The sequence below is a fragment of the Lepisosteus platostomus genome, chromosome 7 (assembly GCF_059453375.1).
Source record: "Lepisosteus platostomus isolate fLepPlt1 chromosome 7, fLepPlt1.hap1, whole genome shotgun sequence".
Classification (NCBI taxonomy): domain Eukaryota; kingdom Metazoa; phylum Chordata; class Actinopteri; order Semionotiformes; family Lepisosteidae; genus Lepisosteus; species Lepisosteus platostomus.
Window position 1 is genome coordinate 63329063 of NC_142617.1, and position 19209 is coordinate 63348271.

At 38.6% G+C, this 19209-nt stretch overlaps 1 protein-coding gene across 15 annotated transcripts in view; it reads right to left on the minus strand.

Moving 5' to 3' along the window:
- LOC148659459 (unconventional myosin-IXAa-like) overlaps positions 1 to 19209 on the minus strand; it is a 177716-nt gene that overhangs the window by 33466 nt on the left and 125041 nt on the right. For 14 of the 15 annotated variants that reach the window (XM_088641710.1, XM_088641707.1, XM_088641714.1 and 11 more), the window contains 5 exons: positions 11128 to 11249; positions 8278 to 8419; positions 7247 to 7442; positions 4360 to 4479; positions 1124 to 1199 (listed from right to left, as the gene is read on the minus strand). In XM_088641710.1, coding sequence (XP_088497836.1) covers positions 1124 to 1199; positions 4360 to 4479; positions 7247 to 7442; positions 8278 to 8419; positions 11128 to 11249 — 656 coding nt within the window. The remainder of the gene's footprint in view (positions 1 to 1123; positions 1200 to 4359; positions 4480 to 7246; positions 7443 to 8277; positions 8420 to 11127; positions 11250 to 19209) is intronic. The other variant, XM_088641713.1, reaches the window with a different exon arrangement.

Genomic DNA, 19209 nt, shown 5'->3' on the forward strand with positions numbered 1-19209 from the left:
CAACCACATTTGTTACTGCTGTCCAATCTGCACTTGTACAGGAATTGTGCAAGAGAGAGAGCACAGATAACCAGGGCATAACATATTAAGACATGTCTTCCAAGGAAAAGGCCATTGCGAAGTGTGTAAATGAGTGTGGCACTGCCATATTCCAAACCCATAACAGTTCCCAGGCCATTATGTGTAACATAGAGTTTCTTGTAATCCTGTTTATACAGAAATGTAAGCCATTTAATCCAACTAAGCCTGCTCTAATTTAAAAGTCTGCTCAGAACATACAGTATCTATGGTATGTATAAGCAGACCCTGCAGTGTCTGAATATTTATTAGCCCCAGGATTGCCTATGAATGCATAACTACACCCTGACATCACACAGGAAGCAGCTGCATAGGGCTTAGTGGTCACTTAGTAACGAAGAAAGTGCGTGGTTTTAAATCACATTAGCCAGCCCTTATCGCCGAGACCATGCTGAACAAAAGCACTCTTGTCACAGTGGTCAGTGACTCCCGCTCAGCCCCAGGTTTTCAGTAATCCCAACCCTGTACTAATTAACCAAGTATGAGCCCCCATAACCTGTGGGTGCCCTGAGGGTCGCACACAGAAATTACTCATTGTGAATGGTCACGCTTCATAGCCCTCCACTCCACAAATCCCACTGCAAAAACCCATTTCCCCTTTTAACCAAATTTCTACAGACCAAGGAGAATGACTACTGTAGCAGTTTAGACACTATGAAGGAATGCATTATAATTATCCTTTGTACATCTGTGTTCTTTAGGTTAGCGCGCTCAAATGCAAATGAGCTAATTGAGTTTGGAAGCACTCTCCCTAACACACGTCCATTTCAGTGAAAACAAAACAGAACCGCCCTCGGGCTGTATAAAACATGGTCTATTCCTACGAAACCTAAACCTGCAATGTTTCTACTGAGACATGTTTTACTGTGGGGAAAAAAAACTCTAGTGAACAGGGAAACACCATGATCATCTCTCTGTTATTTAAAAAGCAACAACTTAAAGTTTCAGTTCAATTCAGTCTGAAGATTTCAATGGGATGCAGAGAGTACTGAGCAGTTCAAGATGACAGCCATGTTGAGATTGGAAGTGTAGCAGAGGGTCTTACCGCTGAGTTTTCTCATTGAGTGTGTTGGTGCCCTGCAAGTCTGACAGTGGAGTTCGAGGGCTCTTCCGTGTGATACCTAACACACAAGAGACAGAGCAGGATCTCAGAGTGACAACATGTACAATGCATCGCCAGATCTATAATCAGCATGTCAGAAGACTGCAGATAGGTTACAGGGCCCTGTCATGGTAAAGGCAAGACTAAGAGCTAAATACAGGTACTGTATGTTCACATGCGCATAAGACTGTCTTGTTTAAAATACATTTTTATATTACACATCTCCTATATATTTGGTTTGGTTAACAAGAACAACTGGAGATCTGAAATTTCGCAAATGTGACATTTGTGTCTGAAAAAAAACTGAGTACTGGAATTGAGAGGGGGGAAAAGGGAAAAGGTGAGAATTATGAAGAAGGATTATCTGCCAGTGGATTAATGTATATGACTCTCTAGTTCTCATAATACCGATTGCAGCACTCAAGAGGAATATGTGGCGGGAATCCAGATCAGCTCCAGAGCAGAAAACAACTCGCTCGTCCCGCTCAAGGGAATGAGTTTTCAACCTCCTGGCCGGTCTTCACAAACTAGGAGGGAGTCCGTTTGTTCCAGGGGCTGCACTAATGTGTCTCATATTAGCTGAATGCTCAGTGAAAATAAAAAAATGATGCTAGCTACAGTACAATTTAAGGGAGATAGTAATCCTTTCAACCAAAATAAGCATCACTCCCCTGTAGTCACATGAAGGTGAGGGTAGTGCCACATGTGTGAACCAGATCTGCATTGTGTGCAGTAAAGGCAGCAAGGAAAGTGAACAATGAAGCCAAAATCTGAGGCCTGGGCTTTATTTCATCCCCACACAGGGTGATAGGTTTATGAAGAGCCAGTGATGAAACAGCACAGCTTGCATTTTTTTTTTTTAAAGAGATCTGTCTTGAAAAGTGTTTTTCATTCAAACAAAACAAACCCCATTTCTTAAATTTAAGAGCCATAACTTGAATGTTTTATTACTAGCAGATCGCTTTATGTCACTCCGTAATCCCCATTAACTTGTGGAAAATGTGTATCATATTTTTTCAGCCAGCTATCAAATCAATCAAATATCAGATGTAGCTGTGGTGGGATTTAAATTTATGTAAGCCTTAGCAGAAAAACTGCTGCTTCCATAACTGATGTCAATCTACATGCAGCCGTCATGTGATTTTTTTTGGGCATGACATCACTGGAACTGAATCAGGACTATCAATTCTTTTAAGAAAACGCGTTACAGTTGTTCTGATTTTTGTGTTCTGGAACCAATTTTTTATTCTAATTTATTCTGTCAAGTCTGATTAACACATCAGTAAGAGCCACACAGAAACATTCTCTTCTTGATCAGTAAAATGTTCACATATGAGCCAAACGTGTCTACATTGAGAAACAATCGTAGGCCTGTGCTCTCTGCCATTCCAATCTGGTGAGGACAACACTGGTATACATTACATTTATTCATCTGGCAGATGCTTTTACCCAAAGTGACTTACAAACAAATCAGAACAAGAAGCATTAGGGTGCAGATAACAGTAGCATAACATAAGCAATGTAAAATTCAATGTGATGTAATAGGTGCTGCAAAGGTACACTTTCAAAACACAAGGCATATGTTTTCTCAAACATTGGGGTGATCCCTGTTTGTCCCTTCTTCATTGAGCTAAAGGGAGATACTGTGTTGTCAAAGATGTGAGCTAACTGTTTTTAAGCAGATCAAAAATGACATAATCACTTATAACTCTGGTTAATTCGATCTTCGAAGTGACAGCAGTTTGAAAAGTGTTCGGAGTTTCTAATGTTCCAGCACAAATAAAATCCATATACAGAATCTCATGCAGCATGCATCACGGATTTATTGATGCAAAAATGAGAAGAAACGATTCATGAAACAGGTTACAATTATTACTAGTAAATTTTAAAATTCTAGAATTGTTCCATGCTAAAATCCATACAAAAAAATTAAATATGAAAATTACTACACATAAAAATACCTGTTTTACCTACATTTGGTACTTCATTTTTATCCGATTAGGTGTTGCTATGGGTTGTTCTTGTTCTAGAGTGGCAACTGAGCTTTAATATATAAACTATTCTTCAGGATGTCATAGGGACGAACAGTAGAAGCTCCAGTGACACAGAAATTCTCTGAAAAGCATTGGTCAAAGAGAATCGTCCACTGTACTTGGGGAAACGCCCCTGTTCATACATTACCATTTTGCAGCTCTGGTCCGGTTAGCTCCTGCCCTGCAAGTCCAGAGTAGCAAGACCTGAGGGAGTGAGGACCTGAGCCAGAAGAGCACTCCTTCTCCACCCAAACAAACAGTGGAGGGAGTCCCACACACACCAGGTCTCAGTGCACTGCTGATTCTACTGTTGGGTTTGTGTGTGCTTGGAGTTCAGTACTGCAGGGTTCAGGAGTGTAACTGATCCCAGTGACCACTGTATAGTCCATGCTTCAACACACCATGGGTTGACCCCAGAGTGGGCTGTATTAGTAAAAACTGGCAAAGTTTCTCATGCAGAACTGGTTATTCTTCAACAGAGAGAGGGGCACGAACATGGGGACCAACAACATTCAAATCACTATGACCTTGAGCAAAATCGCCAACAATGTGAAACTTGAAAGAAGCCACATTGATTTCCTGGGAATACATTTACATTCGTCAAATCAAAGCCACACAAGTCTTGTATCTTTGGTATTGATGAAACCTGCTTTAAGTTTACAGGGGATTAAAAACACTTTTTTCTGTACGAAAAGATATATTCACAAGTGTTGTGATTTTCAGAGGGGAGAATTTGTTTCTGCCAGGGAAAAAAGACAGGCTAAAGAGCCTACAAATGCAGAAAATCTGCAGTTTTAACTTCTTTGGTCATACATATTTTGTAGGGTATTTGTTGTGCATTTGTTGGTCACATTCAAATTGAAAAGTACTACCTAAAAAACATAAATTCCAATTTATGGGCTAGTAATTAAATCACAACTGGAGTACCTGGCCCTTAACAAGTGTGCTATTTTACTTATTTTATATTAAAAAGAAACATGTTTTCTTGAAAGAGAAATTGTACTCCAGCTGACTTGATGCAAGCTTTGAAGGGATCCTGGGCTAGCCACTAAGGGAAGCAAAGAGCATGAGAGCAGATGTAGTTGGTCCCCTTGTCCATTCGGGTGCATGTAGCGAGGAGAGAAGATTTGAGGATTGCAGTCTTACTGTACTTCTCCTCTTTGCACCTCTGCAGGATCTCTAAGCTTCTCTGATGCACTGGGTGATGCAGAAAGCTAAAACTATCCACACTTTTCAAAACTGCACACGGCACAGCATCATCATGCCCTTGGGAAGCAAAATAAAAAAAATAAAATAAAAAAGAAAGAGAGAGAAGAGAGATTATATAGAGAGGAATGAGAGAGTGAGCTACAAGAGATATAACTGCTAGCCTTCAAGAAAACAGTCACATTTGCACTGCAGTTGGACCCAAAGTGAAAATACTGTTTCAATGAAACGGATGCAAACCTGAACTACTTAATTTAACAAAGCATATTTTACGTATTTATCATGTTTACTTCTTGTTGAATTTTATAGTTTTTTTTTACAGTTGTTACTGTACTTCACCATTACAGTAAACAAAATCTAAGGATATTTTGGGAGAAGAATATATTCAGTAATACTTTCAAGTGGTTCGCATGTTTCACTTAACAAAGGGCAAAAATGTGTGTTGAGTGATATGCAATACGAATTATTGCAAAGGTGGGATGACTTCTACCCAGACCAATTGAGTGGCATGACTTTTCTTTTAAACCTCAGCAGAGTTTAAAATATTATCAGAGATCAATTAGTGCAATCAACTGAGCTCCAAATGCAATCACTTAAGCTGAAGCACGTGGGATGGTGACAGCTGCAAGCTTCCCCACATCTGCGACCCCCATGTATCTCATAGTTTTGTCAGAGCAGCCCAAAGATTTTCCTATTACATGATTAAAGGGCTTTTGCATTTTCCTTCCACTACAAAAGATCAACAGCAGACTTTCATTTCCCTACAGAAAAAAGCCCTGGATTTGATGGGAAAACAAAAACCTTTTATCATCTGAAGCATTACTGCAATGGGCATGTGTATACATACATACAGGTTTTGCCTTCCTTCTTTGTAAAGTGAATGTAATCTGAATTTGAGCCTTGTGCTGAAAAGTTGAAAGTGTTGGAAAAAGAAGTTGGACATCTACTCAGAGCCAAAGCTACAGGAGCTACATACTACGATTACTGCAGGCAATAAGCTTAGCTGAGACAGTACCTGGCTGCTGGTTCACTGCATAAGCACCCACAGAAACGAAATATAGTCTCTAGCAGCAACAACCTACCCAGATAGACCACTCGTATCTCTCATGTACAAAACTGGTCATGAGAAAATAACTATCTGCATCAAGGTCATCAATGTTAACTGATTTAAGTATGAAAGAATGCAGTTTTACATTTTTATTTGTTTATCTGTTTATGAGAAGTAGATTCCATTCAAAACTGAGCTAGGATGCCAGAACAATTGAGTGAATTAGGATTTTAACCCCATTCAGAAATGTTCACCTTCTCTCAGATGATAACCTGAGGGCACCTCATTAATAGACAGGCATACACTGAACTTTACCAGCACAGCTTTCTGTGCAATTGCTCTAAAACTTTACTAGCATAAGGCAAGAACAAAGTCTGAGCAATAATACTTCTCTTTGTATCCTGTAGTAGTTAAAAAATGTCTGACAAAATTCTCAAAGCTTGTCATCACTGCACGTCAAGGATTGCAATAGTTTACTGTCCTTGAAATACAAAGCAACAGGCATGTGCTAATGTTTGATGTACAGAAATCCAGAAAATGTTGCAGTGAGGCTTTAAATACAATTCAAAATGCAATTCAAGAAACTGTAACAATTCAAGATACATCTTCCCCAAACAGGAAAGCCTCAAGTGATGACACTGTCAGCTACAGCAAATAAATTATTAGAAGTTATTTTTAAAAAAGGACACTGCAGGCAACATTACTTACAGAACTATTTATGCAGTGTACAGTATGAGGATGAGTCAACTTAATGTTTAAATGAATACATGAAACACCATTTTCCTTGCATTCAAAGTCTCTGCCCCAAACCAGCAAGGAAGAAGACATGTTCTGTGGGAGTGTAGTGCTCAGCAGCCAGGCCTGTTCATTGCAGGACTTGCTCACTATGCAAAGGGAGTCTCTACAAAGCACAGCAGTCACAGCGCCAGCCACCACAGCATGATGATGCCTCAGTTAAGGGCTCCTTCCTGTCCAATGAGCATGAGGATGCCACTTCTTCACTGCTTCCCTGCCGCCAAAGTACATACAGTATATAGGATTTTAATCTCTATGCTGGGACAAACCCAGTGCAGTCAGCGCTTTAAAACTGAACGCATTATAGCAACAAATTGATATTCTCCTGCGTCAGCCAGATTGTATGGTTTTCTTTGGATTCTGATCAATAGTGAGCATACAGGATGTGCATACATGAGCGACAAACAGCGGCACCACAAAAGGCAGAAGAACGTGTTGTTTTTATAGAAACTTTTCAGACAGTAAGCTATGCAATGGGGAGGAGTCTGTGAAAAGCTCTAAAGTGGCAATATCTGTTTAAACATCCATTTTGTCATGCTGCTGTAAACCTTGAGATATGCTTTGCTCCACTTCCATGGTGTGGAGAATGGATGGGGATCACATTAAATGGCTTTGTATCAGAGAAGGAAGAGCAATTCTTGATTTCTCAGATCTCATGGTTACAAGATCAAGATTCAAAATTCTTCCTGAGCTACTTAGTTCTGTGTCTGCCCAAACGACAAAACAATCCCAAAGTGAATAAATAACTTATTATTATTCTAAAGGGGATTTAATGACTGTTCAAACATATGTGAATTACCCAGACAAGTTACTGTAATGCTGAAAATAATTTCAATACAGTACAGAAAGTCATTCCCACTAGGTGAAGACATATTTTTGGCTTGAGATGATACAGCATACTAGCGCTTATAATCTCATTGCTGCACGTGGTATACTCGAACTTGCACAAACCTGAAGTGTTATGTTGGCAGGATGATCACTTACCAGATTTCTTCTCCACATATCGCTTGCCTGCTTCCCGGAAGGCCACCAGAGCCCTGAAGTAGGCTCTGAGCACAGCCCAGCGGAAAGTGGCGACAGGGTCGATCCCGATCAGGCCGCAGATGAAAGAGCTCTTGCTGCTTTTCAGCAGAGCAACTATATCCGGTCTCATGTGATCAGTGTTCTTTTCCCTGAAATCCTGCAGAAAGACCAAGGCAGACAGTAAGAGACATCCTAGTTATCTTACCTGGAGAGTGATACCAAAAAGCAGCTGTGTAATATTTGTTCGGTACCAATGCAATTAATTTTTAATATGGACTTGTGACATTAACATGTGTCCATTACAGGGGTCAGTGCCAGCTGAGACTTCAGAAGCACATCATGACTAATGTCATTGAGAAATATCTTCTTTGGAGCCACGCTGAGGGAAGTACGTTTTGTTTGCAAGTATGTTTCACGAATCAGAGCATCAGCTTGAAATAAACAGTCAAACGGTCTCAGTTGTCTTTCCTTGGAAGAGGGGCGTACAGTAATAGACAGTGAACCTCAAAAATCAGGAAGTAGAAAAATCACAAATGCGGTTTATTTGATTGCCACCTGATGAGTGCAAATGGAGAAAAAAAAAACTTTGTCTAATATGTTTCTTTAAAAATCCCAACAATTCTGGATATAAAATGTTGCACTGTGCCAAAGTATTTTTATAAAAACACAGCTGAGAATGATCCCAAGAATACAGTCCAAATCCCAATACAGGTCAGTACAATTAAGCTTTGGAAACCACTGCTTCTGTTACATGAGATTCCCTTTGTGATGGCTACAGAGAAACTGACACTTTTCTTAGGACCAAATGACCCATTTCTTCACTCCCCTGTCATTGCCCAGTGTATAGTACTCTACAGTATTGCACCTCGGTATTGTGAGGAGCTGTGCTGGGGTCGGTCATCTGAAGAGAGACGTTACCCACACGGCGTGCTGGTCAGAGACAGTCAGTGCCTTCGCCCATGTGAGACACGCCGCCACATGGAAGTACTGACCTTCACTCCATACTTGACCTTGCCAGCATAGTGCCTGATGATGAAAGCAGGCTCCATCACTGCAGGGAACTCGATGTAGCTGCTCCCCTCGTGCTGCCGCTTGAACTTGTCCAGAAGGGTCTGGTTTGTGGCCTGCGGAAAACTGCAATGAACGGATAAAGACTCCCATGAGCTTTGAAGGAGAAAACAAACTACTGATATCTGCCCCTTTCTGGCTGCTTTTCCTCTCTCTACACAAAGCAGAACACTGCAGTGGGCCTGTATAGTGTGTGTGTGTGTGTGTGTGTGTCTGGAGCTTCTGATTTGCTTTACCATCGCCTATAAAACTGAAGGGCATGTTTAAAAGTGCTGTTTAAACATGGCCCTTTCCTGCTGGATCAAAACTGTTCTGCATGAGCAAGACAGATAACAGTCCAACACACTACTCACACATGGCCTGTGCCTTCATAGCTCTGTGATTGTGTGCTAGCTAAGAAGAATGGAATCTTTGAAAGTGTTCCAATTAATCAGACTTAATACCACATTCTTGAATTCAGAACTTAACACAAAGAAAAAGATGGAAGAATTGCTTGAAACTTTTAGAGCTCCAACACTCCAGAAGTACTCAGTGTTGACAATGTGCTTAAATTAAGCAACTAACGAAAATATTTATTTAGCTAAGTAATTAGTTCTGTGCTATCTGGGAAACTTAAAATTTGACAGGTCTTCTTTTCTGTATATGAAACAGATGGCAGTGTGCTTTATACTTAAGCAAAGGCTTTTTTATTCTTGGCTATTAGCCTTGTGCATGACCAGAGATTCTTCCTCTGTCATTGTGTTAAGCTGCTACAGTGCTCTTGTGCAATGCCTGGTCCTGAGAATGTACATTCCTACCATATCTACCTAAATAACTATTTAATCAAGTACTGACAACAAGTTTGTCATATACATATTTCAAGGTACTAGAACAATCTTGAAACAGAGAATATTATTCCTTACAGTATTTATGTTTTTAACTAAATCATTTTCTAAGTCAAGATGTTTATTTTTTTCTTACAGAGCAGAGTCACTAATGAATGTAAACTACTAATTAAAGTCTGAACAACAGACTCTGAATTCACAGAACTCTTAGGCCTTGATCACAAAATACAGTTACTTATATGCATAAGAGAACAGAACAGAACTAATCAGAAAGATTGTGTAGTACTGCGATATCTGTAGGAATGCCTTGAATGCAAAACACTACAGAGAAACTTTTAAATCTAATCACTCTAGAGCAGAAACTTTCAAAAACAGTGATGAGTTCCTTGAAACAAACAATTATTTCTATCATTACTATAAATGGATGAGCATGATAGATAAAATAACATCTTGCTTGCAACAATTCTTATGTTCATCATGCAGCTGTAGACCTCTTTTTTTTTAATGGCTGGGAATGTGATGTTAAATTGTCTTAAAATGTTCAAACCATGCCAACAGATAACTGCTATTTGTAATCACAATCCCTTCTTTCAAAGTGTGTTTTTCTTTTGCAATGACAAATATTTCAGAACTCAAACCTGGGGAGCTCCCAAAATTGGAGTCTCAAAGTGTGTACAGTATTTCTTTAACAAACATCATAAAACCAGCTTCAAGGCTGGTTAAAAGAAATGTAAACTAGATTTACATTATCTTCAGCCCTGGATCCAAAGCAAAAGAAATATTACCAAAATTACAACCTAAACAACATAAAACCCTACAGGAAGAAGACGAGTGGCATGCAAGAAGGTGAGAAAGTTGTTAATCGCCACAGTGATCAGGATTCAGATTTCAGTCAGTTTAAATTCTTTGGAATTTCATTTTCACTCCAAACATGAAACATCTTTGTAAGAAAAATGTCAAACGTATACAGTATCAGAACTGAGCTTATTCTAAAAAAACAGACACTTCACTTAAATGCCTACTCAAAGGAAATGTCTCTTAGAAGCAAGGCTGCATATGAGATTTGTAGACACTTGAAAATAAAAACGAGTAAAAGTGTGTCTTTGAAACTCTAGGCATTACGAGTATGCAGAGATTACTGCAGTGTACTGTTAACCAGGAACCTGTTGAAGTCATTCATTACAGAAAGAAAAAAACTTCTTGCTCTTCTAGTGTCTGGGCATCCGCTTGGCAAGAGCCAAATGAGATAAGGAAAATGTGAAAAGCTTTCATAGAAGGAATCTTCATAATAATCTGTTGATAATGCTATGACAGGCCTGCCCTTACCTTTTATTATACAAAGCTTTTCATTAATGTTGACATGATCAAGATATTGTTTATAAAATTTGTTTGAAAAAACCACCAGAATAATATAAATATACATAAACAGATACTATTCAATTGTGTACTATAACAAAGCTGGTTCAATTTTAATTCTGAAGTGAAGAAAAATAAACAAGTGATTGTGGTCTGGTCTTTTTACGGCATTATGTGGAATAATAACCAGGTGTGTTTTATATTGAGGGCATCACACAAAAAGACAAAAGGTTAATATGGCAGTTCTTGCTGTATAATAAGGAAGTAAATAAACAACTACAGCAAAATGAAGCAAATTCTGCCATCAACATAGCCGATACATGGACTTTGTGTCAGTTCACAACCACATGTCGCGTCTTTCCTTTTACAGTGGCAACATCCATTCAAACGAATTCTGCATGCGTAAAAAAATACAACATGAGCAATACTTGCAAGTTCTGACACATTTTAAACATGATCAGAAACAGTTATCAACTGCAACACAGATACATTTGGAACAATGAGTCTAGGAAAGAAAATGCATGATATTAAAGGATACTCAACTACATCACTGTTCATGTTCCCATACCCTGGTTAGAAAAGAGTTGTACTCACTTGCACTCTTCATCCAGTAGATGGAGCAGTGCTGTGGGCTTCTTGCTAATGAGATTGATGCAGCCGGTGTTATCAATGTAGTCAATGTTGTGCCAGCTGATGCCTTCAGACCGATACTCCTCCTGGCGTAAGGGGAAAACGGCACATTAGACTTCTGCGTTTTCTCTGCTGTATATAAAACCTGGCATTTGGTGCCAACCCACCACAAAATGTTTTACTTACTCTTATAGAAAATTAAGAAGTTCCTTCGATATCTCCATTCTTTCCTTACTCTGTTTTGCATGTAATTTTACTTTTACTGTACATCCTGTTGGATTATTCCTAATCTGGCCTATGGATGCATCGTTGGTAAAAAAAAAAATAATTAATCTATAAAACAAAAATGTGATAGCTCATTCCTCAATCTACAAACGCATAATTTGGTTATTCAATAGAGATAAAATCATAAAATTCCCTTTCCATCTTTTTATATCTAAATCTGTCATGATGGTGTCTGATGCAGCCCACTCTCAGCGTGACACAGGGAAGAGAATCTGCTTTAACTAAGAAACAAACCTTGTCTGTCAATTACATTCATTCGTCAAAAGGTTAAAATGAGGAATGAGAAGAAAATTTCTGGACTTGCTCACCTGGGCCTTTACATCCAGGTGTTATCAGCACTACACAGATGGCTGCTGTACTATTACTACTCCTGAAATTCTGCCTATATCCATGTAGCTCTGCTTCAGGGATTTTGTTTCCTTGTTGAGCCCTGGAATTCACTTGGTAAACAATCAATCCGATTATTATCTTGAACCCGATTTCATTTTCCTCACAACGCTTCAGAGAACCCACTCCATATATCCCTAATAAAATCGAAAGAGCAATTCCACACTTCGTTACGGGCAAATCCCCAGCTCGGAGGCACCGGATCATCGCAAAGGGTCAGAGACAGGAACAGTGAGGGTCAGAGACACTTACAAGAAACTGATGCTGCTGGAAAAACCTAGAGCCTTGCAACATTTCCTACAAAATGCACAAAAGGCCCAGTTGGGGTAAAAACAACAGCACCAACGTATGACTTCATGTCAAAAGCCCCACTCCGATTGCTCAAGGCATTTCTTAACTAGGGCCAGTGTGTTTTGGGAACGTTGCCAAGATAACAAAACAACAGACCAGTAATGTGTTTTTCATGTTCAACTTAACCAACCTTCCTTGTTGCTGGCTGTATCCTCTGAGGTTTAATAATATGAAAGGCATTCTTAACATTTCTATGTTTTTTCAGTGTTTCCTAGGATTGCTGGGAAAGAAAATGGAACAATAAAGGATGTAATCCGTCCAGGATTTAATCAAAATCAATGGAATTTTTCTTTTCTGTGAATGTAAACTCAGCTGGACAAACAAGCTAGCCCCTATTTTTTTCCCCAATTCCAAAAACAAAATAATACAGATGTTAAAAACTATGTTCAACAAGACAGCTTAAGATCACCTAATAAGGCATGTTTTAGAGTTGTTCTTAGAAATTAAAAAATAAAAAAGTTATGGAAGACAAAACTCCTGTCTGCTGATAGCACATAAACTAAAATAGCTTTTGTTTTAACTATCTAGACAAATAAAAAGTTTATAAATAGCTTCCATTGTGCAATGTACTTTAGGGACAGCCCGTATTTAGGAAACAAAGCAAAGGACTGTATTTGTATACAGATTCAGTTATGCAGATTAAAGGGGAAAGGAGCACTGTATCTCACCTGAAATATGTGTTCAATCTCTTCTGTTGCATTAAATGGTGACACCTTCCAAGAATCGTAATAAAAAACTTGAAAACCTACACTCAGAGGTGACCAATACAGCTCTTTATGAAGCTACATGTGCTTTGCATATACAGTATCAAGATGCTAAAAATTAAGAAGGCTCTACAGCTGAAATACTGTGCATGACGTCATCAATCTTTTCCATTTCAACCTGGCATGAATTAACCCCTTCTTTTTTCTTTTACAGGCTGCATACTGACCCAGATCCTCACGCCAGCTAGACTTGTATGTTAAAATGCATTACAACTACAACTAATGAGTACTGCAACCAATATAATTAGAAGAATGTTTTTCGCTCAGGATTTTGCATGTATCATGCAATGTATGCCTCTACTTCACCTCTTTCATTGTAGGATTGATTTTTTGTCTCGGAGACAAATGCTAACGAAAAAAATGAATACAAACTGGGTTTTGTGTATGTGGCTTGGCACTGGATACTGTTACTATACATAAATATTTTCTTTGCTCACCACAACATACACACGGATCATAGGAATAAAAATAGCTTTTTTTTTGCTTGCATCAGAAATGAGAGGGTTTCAGTACATAGCACAAACAACCAATGTTATAAAATATTAATGTGAAAAGACAATTTCTTTGATACCAAAACATACTTGTCCTTTTTAATTAAAAAAAAGTATTAAAAAATATATCTGAGACAGTGTTGTATTATTATTGTTTATAATCTCTGAAATACGGTTCAAACTAGACAAGAGATGGACAGGTATACAGCAAGTCAAATGGACCTAAAAGCCAGTAACAACTTGGACAGCTCATGGCATTATAACTACCAGATATCCCATAGAATTCCGATTTGTCTGACATGAGAATAACAGAACAACAATAGGAAAGGGCAGCTCATCCAGCATTAAACCCCAAGGAGACATGAGAGGAAAAAAAAACCTAAAATGCAAAAATGTTACAAATAATACACGCAAGCTGTATTATTGAAAGACCAAATGTGCAACTTGCCAATGCCAATGAGAAATGAAAGATTCTCCATCTGCTTATTAAATTTAAGACTGTTTTAAAGACGCAGCTCACAACATTACAGTTCTATTTAATCTTTTGTGATGTGAACTGCGCAAAGTCTTAGGAGTGATTCTCTGACCACCTTCCTGTTCAGTTTTGCAATCCTGCCACTGATACAGTGTTAACCTCGGAGACGTCTGCATACTGTATGTTTCTTCTGAAATAATAGCTGGAGGGAAGTAATTTAGCGTGGCTCTAGGTTGAAAATCTCTTCGACAAAGCATTCTGTGTAATGCTTTCCTTGCTCATCTTATTTCTTCACATTTAGATTCTAGGCACTCTGCGAAGACTATATTCTGTAGGAAGAATTGTCTGACAACATAAAATAATATCCATAAAAACAATTGAAAGTTCTCTCTCTGTATATAACTGCACATGCAATGCAGGAATAAATCTGAAGATTGAAATTATCCCTTAAAATGGCTCAAGGAGCTGAAATCATATTTCCCAAGAGGGATCTTAGAGCTATATCACTGAGGGGCTGTTGTTCTGCTGCCTAGGACACTGATTGAAAACAGCTTGGGACTGCTTATTGAGATAAAAGGCAGAAGCAGATTCATTCATCTCATTCAAAGAACATAGAAAAATACATAAATTTAGTTTTGTAACATCATAAAAAGATCACTTTCATGTGCGATAGCATAACCCATACAGAATCCAAAGTACCACACAGGCAATGCATATTTGGTTATATGATCTACTAATAATGTCTTTATAACCTCACTCAATACTTTTGGCTTTCCACCTGCTAATCTACAACACTAGAACTATACGATAATACAGCTGGGGTTTAACATCCCTTCATACAAGTCTAAAATTGGCTGACAGAGAATAAACCCTAGTAACCCGTACAAATAAAAAAAACAACATTTACAACATCTCCATAAAAGGTGAAAAAAATCACCAATAAAACCAGAATGAAAGCATGAGGTGTCTGGGTTTTCCAAGAACAACTTGGTCATAATTTATGAGCTGCAGATGGCACGCATGCCAAACGTAGCTGAAACACAGCCAGGGTGTCCCTCCAGTGGGCCAGCCACTCGCCTACGCTGCAGTATCACTTTCATTCGAGCCGCCACAGGGCCCCTCTGCGGATCCCTTCACCGGACTGAGCAACTCCCCAGTGAGCGCGGCCTCACAATTCCCTCCGGCTCAAGGAAAAACAAGACCAACAGCACAGAGACGCAAAGGAAACATGTATGTGGCAATACATTGTTGAGTCAGCAAAGTAATGTAGGAAAGCTGGGAGTGATTTTAACATCTGATCATAATGTACAGTAGGCATGGACGTTTATGTCTCTTCCACAAGATCCTCTCATATAATAAGTTCTTGACTGGACAATTTCATGTTTTTTTTTGCCATCCTATCACAGCAATAGGAATTCCATAAGCCGTCACCACAATGCACTTAACAGACCACTCTTATCATCAGATTTGGAAACTTATTTTCACATAACATGCACATACAGTACTGTCTGCTACTGTGACTAATTTTTCTTTAAACAGCACAGAATAAAAAAAAATGTTCTCTCAGCTGGTTTGCAAGATTGCATCAAGATCATGGAAACAAGTCTCTGTCTTCCCTTAATACAATCACACCTCCAGGCTGAGAAAGAAAGCAGAGTCACACAGTGTTTAAGAGAGAAGAGAAAATCAATACTACATCACTCCCACCAACACAGGAGTAACACTCAGTCCCTCTCTTACTCTGGAAAGGTCAGTCTTGTCACAGATTTGCAGATCCAGACTCCACTGACAGAGGGGTCAAACACTAGGCGAAGGGTCCTGACAGTGTGGGACACTCTTAACACGGGCCACTTCGCCACTGGTGTGGCTACTCGCGAACTGCACCATACCATAAACACAGGAACCCCATTTCTCTGAATGACAGCAGCCAGTCCTGCAATCATCTTAGAACAATGAAGCATTTAAAGAAAATGCTTCATGGGACACAGGCTAATACCAGACTCAAAAATATCTCCATAGGACCTTGCCTGGCCAGGAATGCTTCAAGGACACTTGTGGCTTCACACTCAGCAGTGATTGGAACACACCACTGTGTTTTTTGTTGTCTAAGCTAGAGATGTGGATGCACAGATGTAGTCTTCCTGTCCATACCTCTGACAATAGTTTTTACAATACTACAGCTTACCTAAGTAAGCTACCATTCAAAATGAACGATTTTTTAATTACATTTCTTTATCCAGGGCTAAAGCAAAATGTCCAAATTGTATGAAGGAATTAGTTAAAGTCAAACAGCTGCTCATATTCTAAAGCTTCAAAAAAACAACAACAAACACACCCTTCAGGTAGGGAACATTTGCATGTCATCTTAAATAAGTTTTTCTGAAGTGAGTACCTTATTCATAAAGGTCAATCGACTCATTCTTCATGTGTTGAGCAGTATTAGCAAGCTGGAAGGAAGTCAGAACCCCTTGTGAGTGAAACTGGAATGGCAGAGATCAAGACATGTCTACTCATACAAGCAAATTAACATGATAGATGTTAAGGTTTAACATCAGTTCATGTACAAAGGCTTTAAAGGCTCCTTTATATCAACATGCAAAGCGTATTTTTAAAAGAAGACTTTAGGGCAAAGTGCAGTATTTAGTAATGAGAACAAACAAGATACAGAAAGGGCCTATAAAACTCCTTTCTGGTATGTAGGAATTCACTATCCATTCTTTGAGTCTTCAGAAATCCAATAATTTAATTATTTAGCACAAAAGGACATAAACTGTAACACTGAATAAGAATTAAGTTGCAAAAGATGCTGCCTACTTGTTTTTTTTTTTAATTCAGTTTGCTCCAAATCATTAAGGAGAAGCAACGCACGCTGTTACCCTGGAGGCTGAACATTTGCAAAGGGCCCTTAGTCTTTGGAAAAAGAAGTGGTCTTCAGAGGCGGATCTCCTCAGTCCCAGTTGGAGGTGAGGACCTAACAGCAGCTGCTGTGAGAGCCCACAAAGCCATCCAGTGTGTTTCACCTCTGTGGGCAGCACACTGAGAAGCCCTGGAACACTGTGCTACTCATTGACTCCATGGCAACACAGACAGAATTTAATTGATTAGCAGAACTCAAAAGGGTCCTTCACAACTAGCAGAAAAAAATACTTGATTCTCAGCCACCTTTCAGAGAAAGAGGTACAGGAAAAAGATAAGAATGGAGGAAGGCTGAAAGATATGGAGAGCTTGAAGTGGGTAAGAGAAAGCAGCAGTAGAATGAGGGAAATATATCTGAGGATGAAGCAACACATTTCTTTCTCTGACCTTTTTATAGGACAGAAAGCAAGCTGAGAGGATGTGAAAGCTATGTATAACTAAAATAATTTCTTAAAAACAGATATTTAGGTACATTCTAAAAAACAGAACATTCTCAAATTCCGTTTTTTTTCCTTTACTTGATGTTAATAAGAAACACTATCATCCATTTGATGTAACCGGACATTTTATTAACATTACCTACTTAAGATGTGATCATTGAAAAGATGCTGTTGTAACATTGACAAGGACTATAATTAAAAACCATGTCTGAATAATTATCCACAGTATATAGACAAGCCTCTATTAGCGAACACCTGCTATTTTGGTGAAAAGCCGTAGGAGACTTTCTTTGATTATATTTCTGTTTTTATAAAGCCATTTCTAAAAGAAGGAGACCACCCATGTGTTCAGACTATTTATGACAGATCAGGGGATCCTGTAAAATATTAAATCTTTCATAATAAAATGTCAGTAACATAGAACAATAAAATCAAACCAAATAAAATATTTATCAAATTCTCTCAATATTTTTCAGTGATGTAACTGGGCTTACTACTAATTCCTTTTTATGTGTTAATCTAAAAGGTTATTAAAAAACCGTTAGCACCTAATACTATTTGGAACAAGAATCTAATTACAAATGAAGACATTGCCTGTGACAGTAGAAAAACACTATCATATCAATACTGTACTTTAACCTTCACATACATGATGCCCATAAGGAAGCTGTAGGAACATATTTTGCCAGAGTGTGGCTGTATTTTTGAGACATACTATACTTCTTCTGCTTTGTCAAATATATTAGACAAGAATATTCCATGCTTGTTAATTGATTATTTTAGAAAAGTGCTTTCACAGTAGCAAAACAATTCTGCCCATAGAGTAACTAAAAAGATAACATCATTTCTTTGGGAATCTCCATTTTCCCTTTACTTCACTGGATCTTGGCTATTGTAAATCTATTTTATATGGAGCTTTAATGAAGCCCTGTTTCATTGTGCTATTAGCAGGGGGTTGTGGGAGTACAGTATGGTTTGCTGCTGTAGATTCAGTTAAGTCCTTAGTGCTTCTTCCAATTTTGCATAATTTAAAAATCAGACTTAACTTGAATGCAGTAATTCAGAGGAGTGTACCACTAGGAGGGGGTGAGATGTTTTTGCTTTGTAATTTATTTCTTGTGTTTTGAAGTAGTTACAATTAATAAAAACTTGCTCACAAATAAATCTGACAATTATTGGTCACAAATGCAGAACTGAAGTTCCATTAGGCCCTCTCTCTTGAGCAGGTGATAAAAATACCACTACACATTAACATTGTGCATATTAGATACAGATGCACATACAGAGGGCAAACTCTCCTTAGAGGAGCTTTCTGAGGACCAGAAGGAGCAGGAGATTGGAGGTGCCATGTCATCTGTTAGAGACACCAAATGATTCTCAGCTGCAGGGCTTGCAGTCTGTCTGCTCAAAATAAAATACATTCTTTTACAGTCCATGACATTCCACAAGACTGAGGCTGCTACCTCCACAACCCCAGAATCCAGCTTGTCAATGCTTGTGTTCTGCTCAGAGATCTGTAGCTTGAAAAACACAGCAAGTGACGAAAACAGATCAGCCAGGGTCACATGCGTGGAGTGTTGACCTACTATACAGAAACATACAGAAACTAAATAGTTCTTTCTAAATTTACTGGACACTAAGTTATCTAAGAAGTTTTTTTTAAACTTTTATCTGCAAAAGTTAAATTGCTTTACCTTAAAAGTCCAGTTACCAACAGTAAGCTTGTAGGTGAAGAGTAAATCTTTATTTTGTTTTAAATCTAAAAACAGAGAACAAAGATGGCACAGCTGAGAGCTTTTCAGCCCTGGGCTAAGGGAGGCATGGCTTTTGATTAAACTAACTCCGTCATTTTATCACGCTGTCTTCTCCTCTTCCATTAAACACCACTTGAGCCCACTGTAGAGTCACGACTCATATTGACTCTTTCAGTTTGCTTC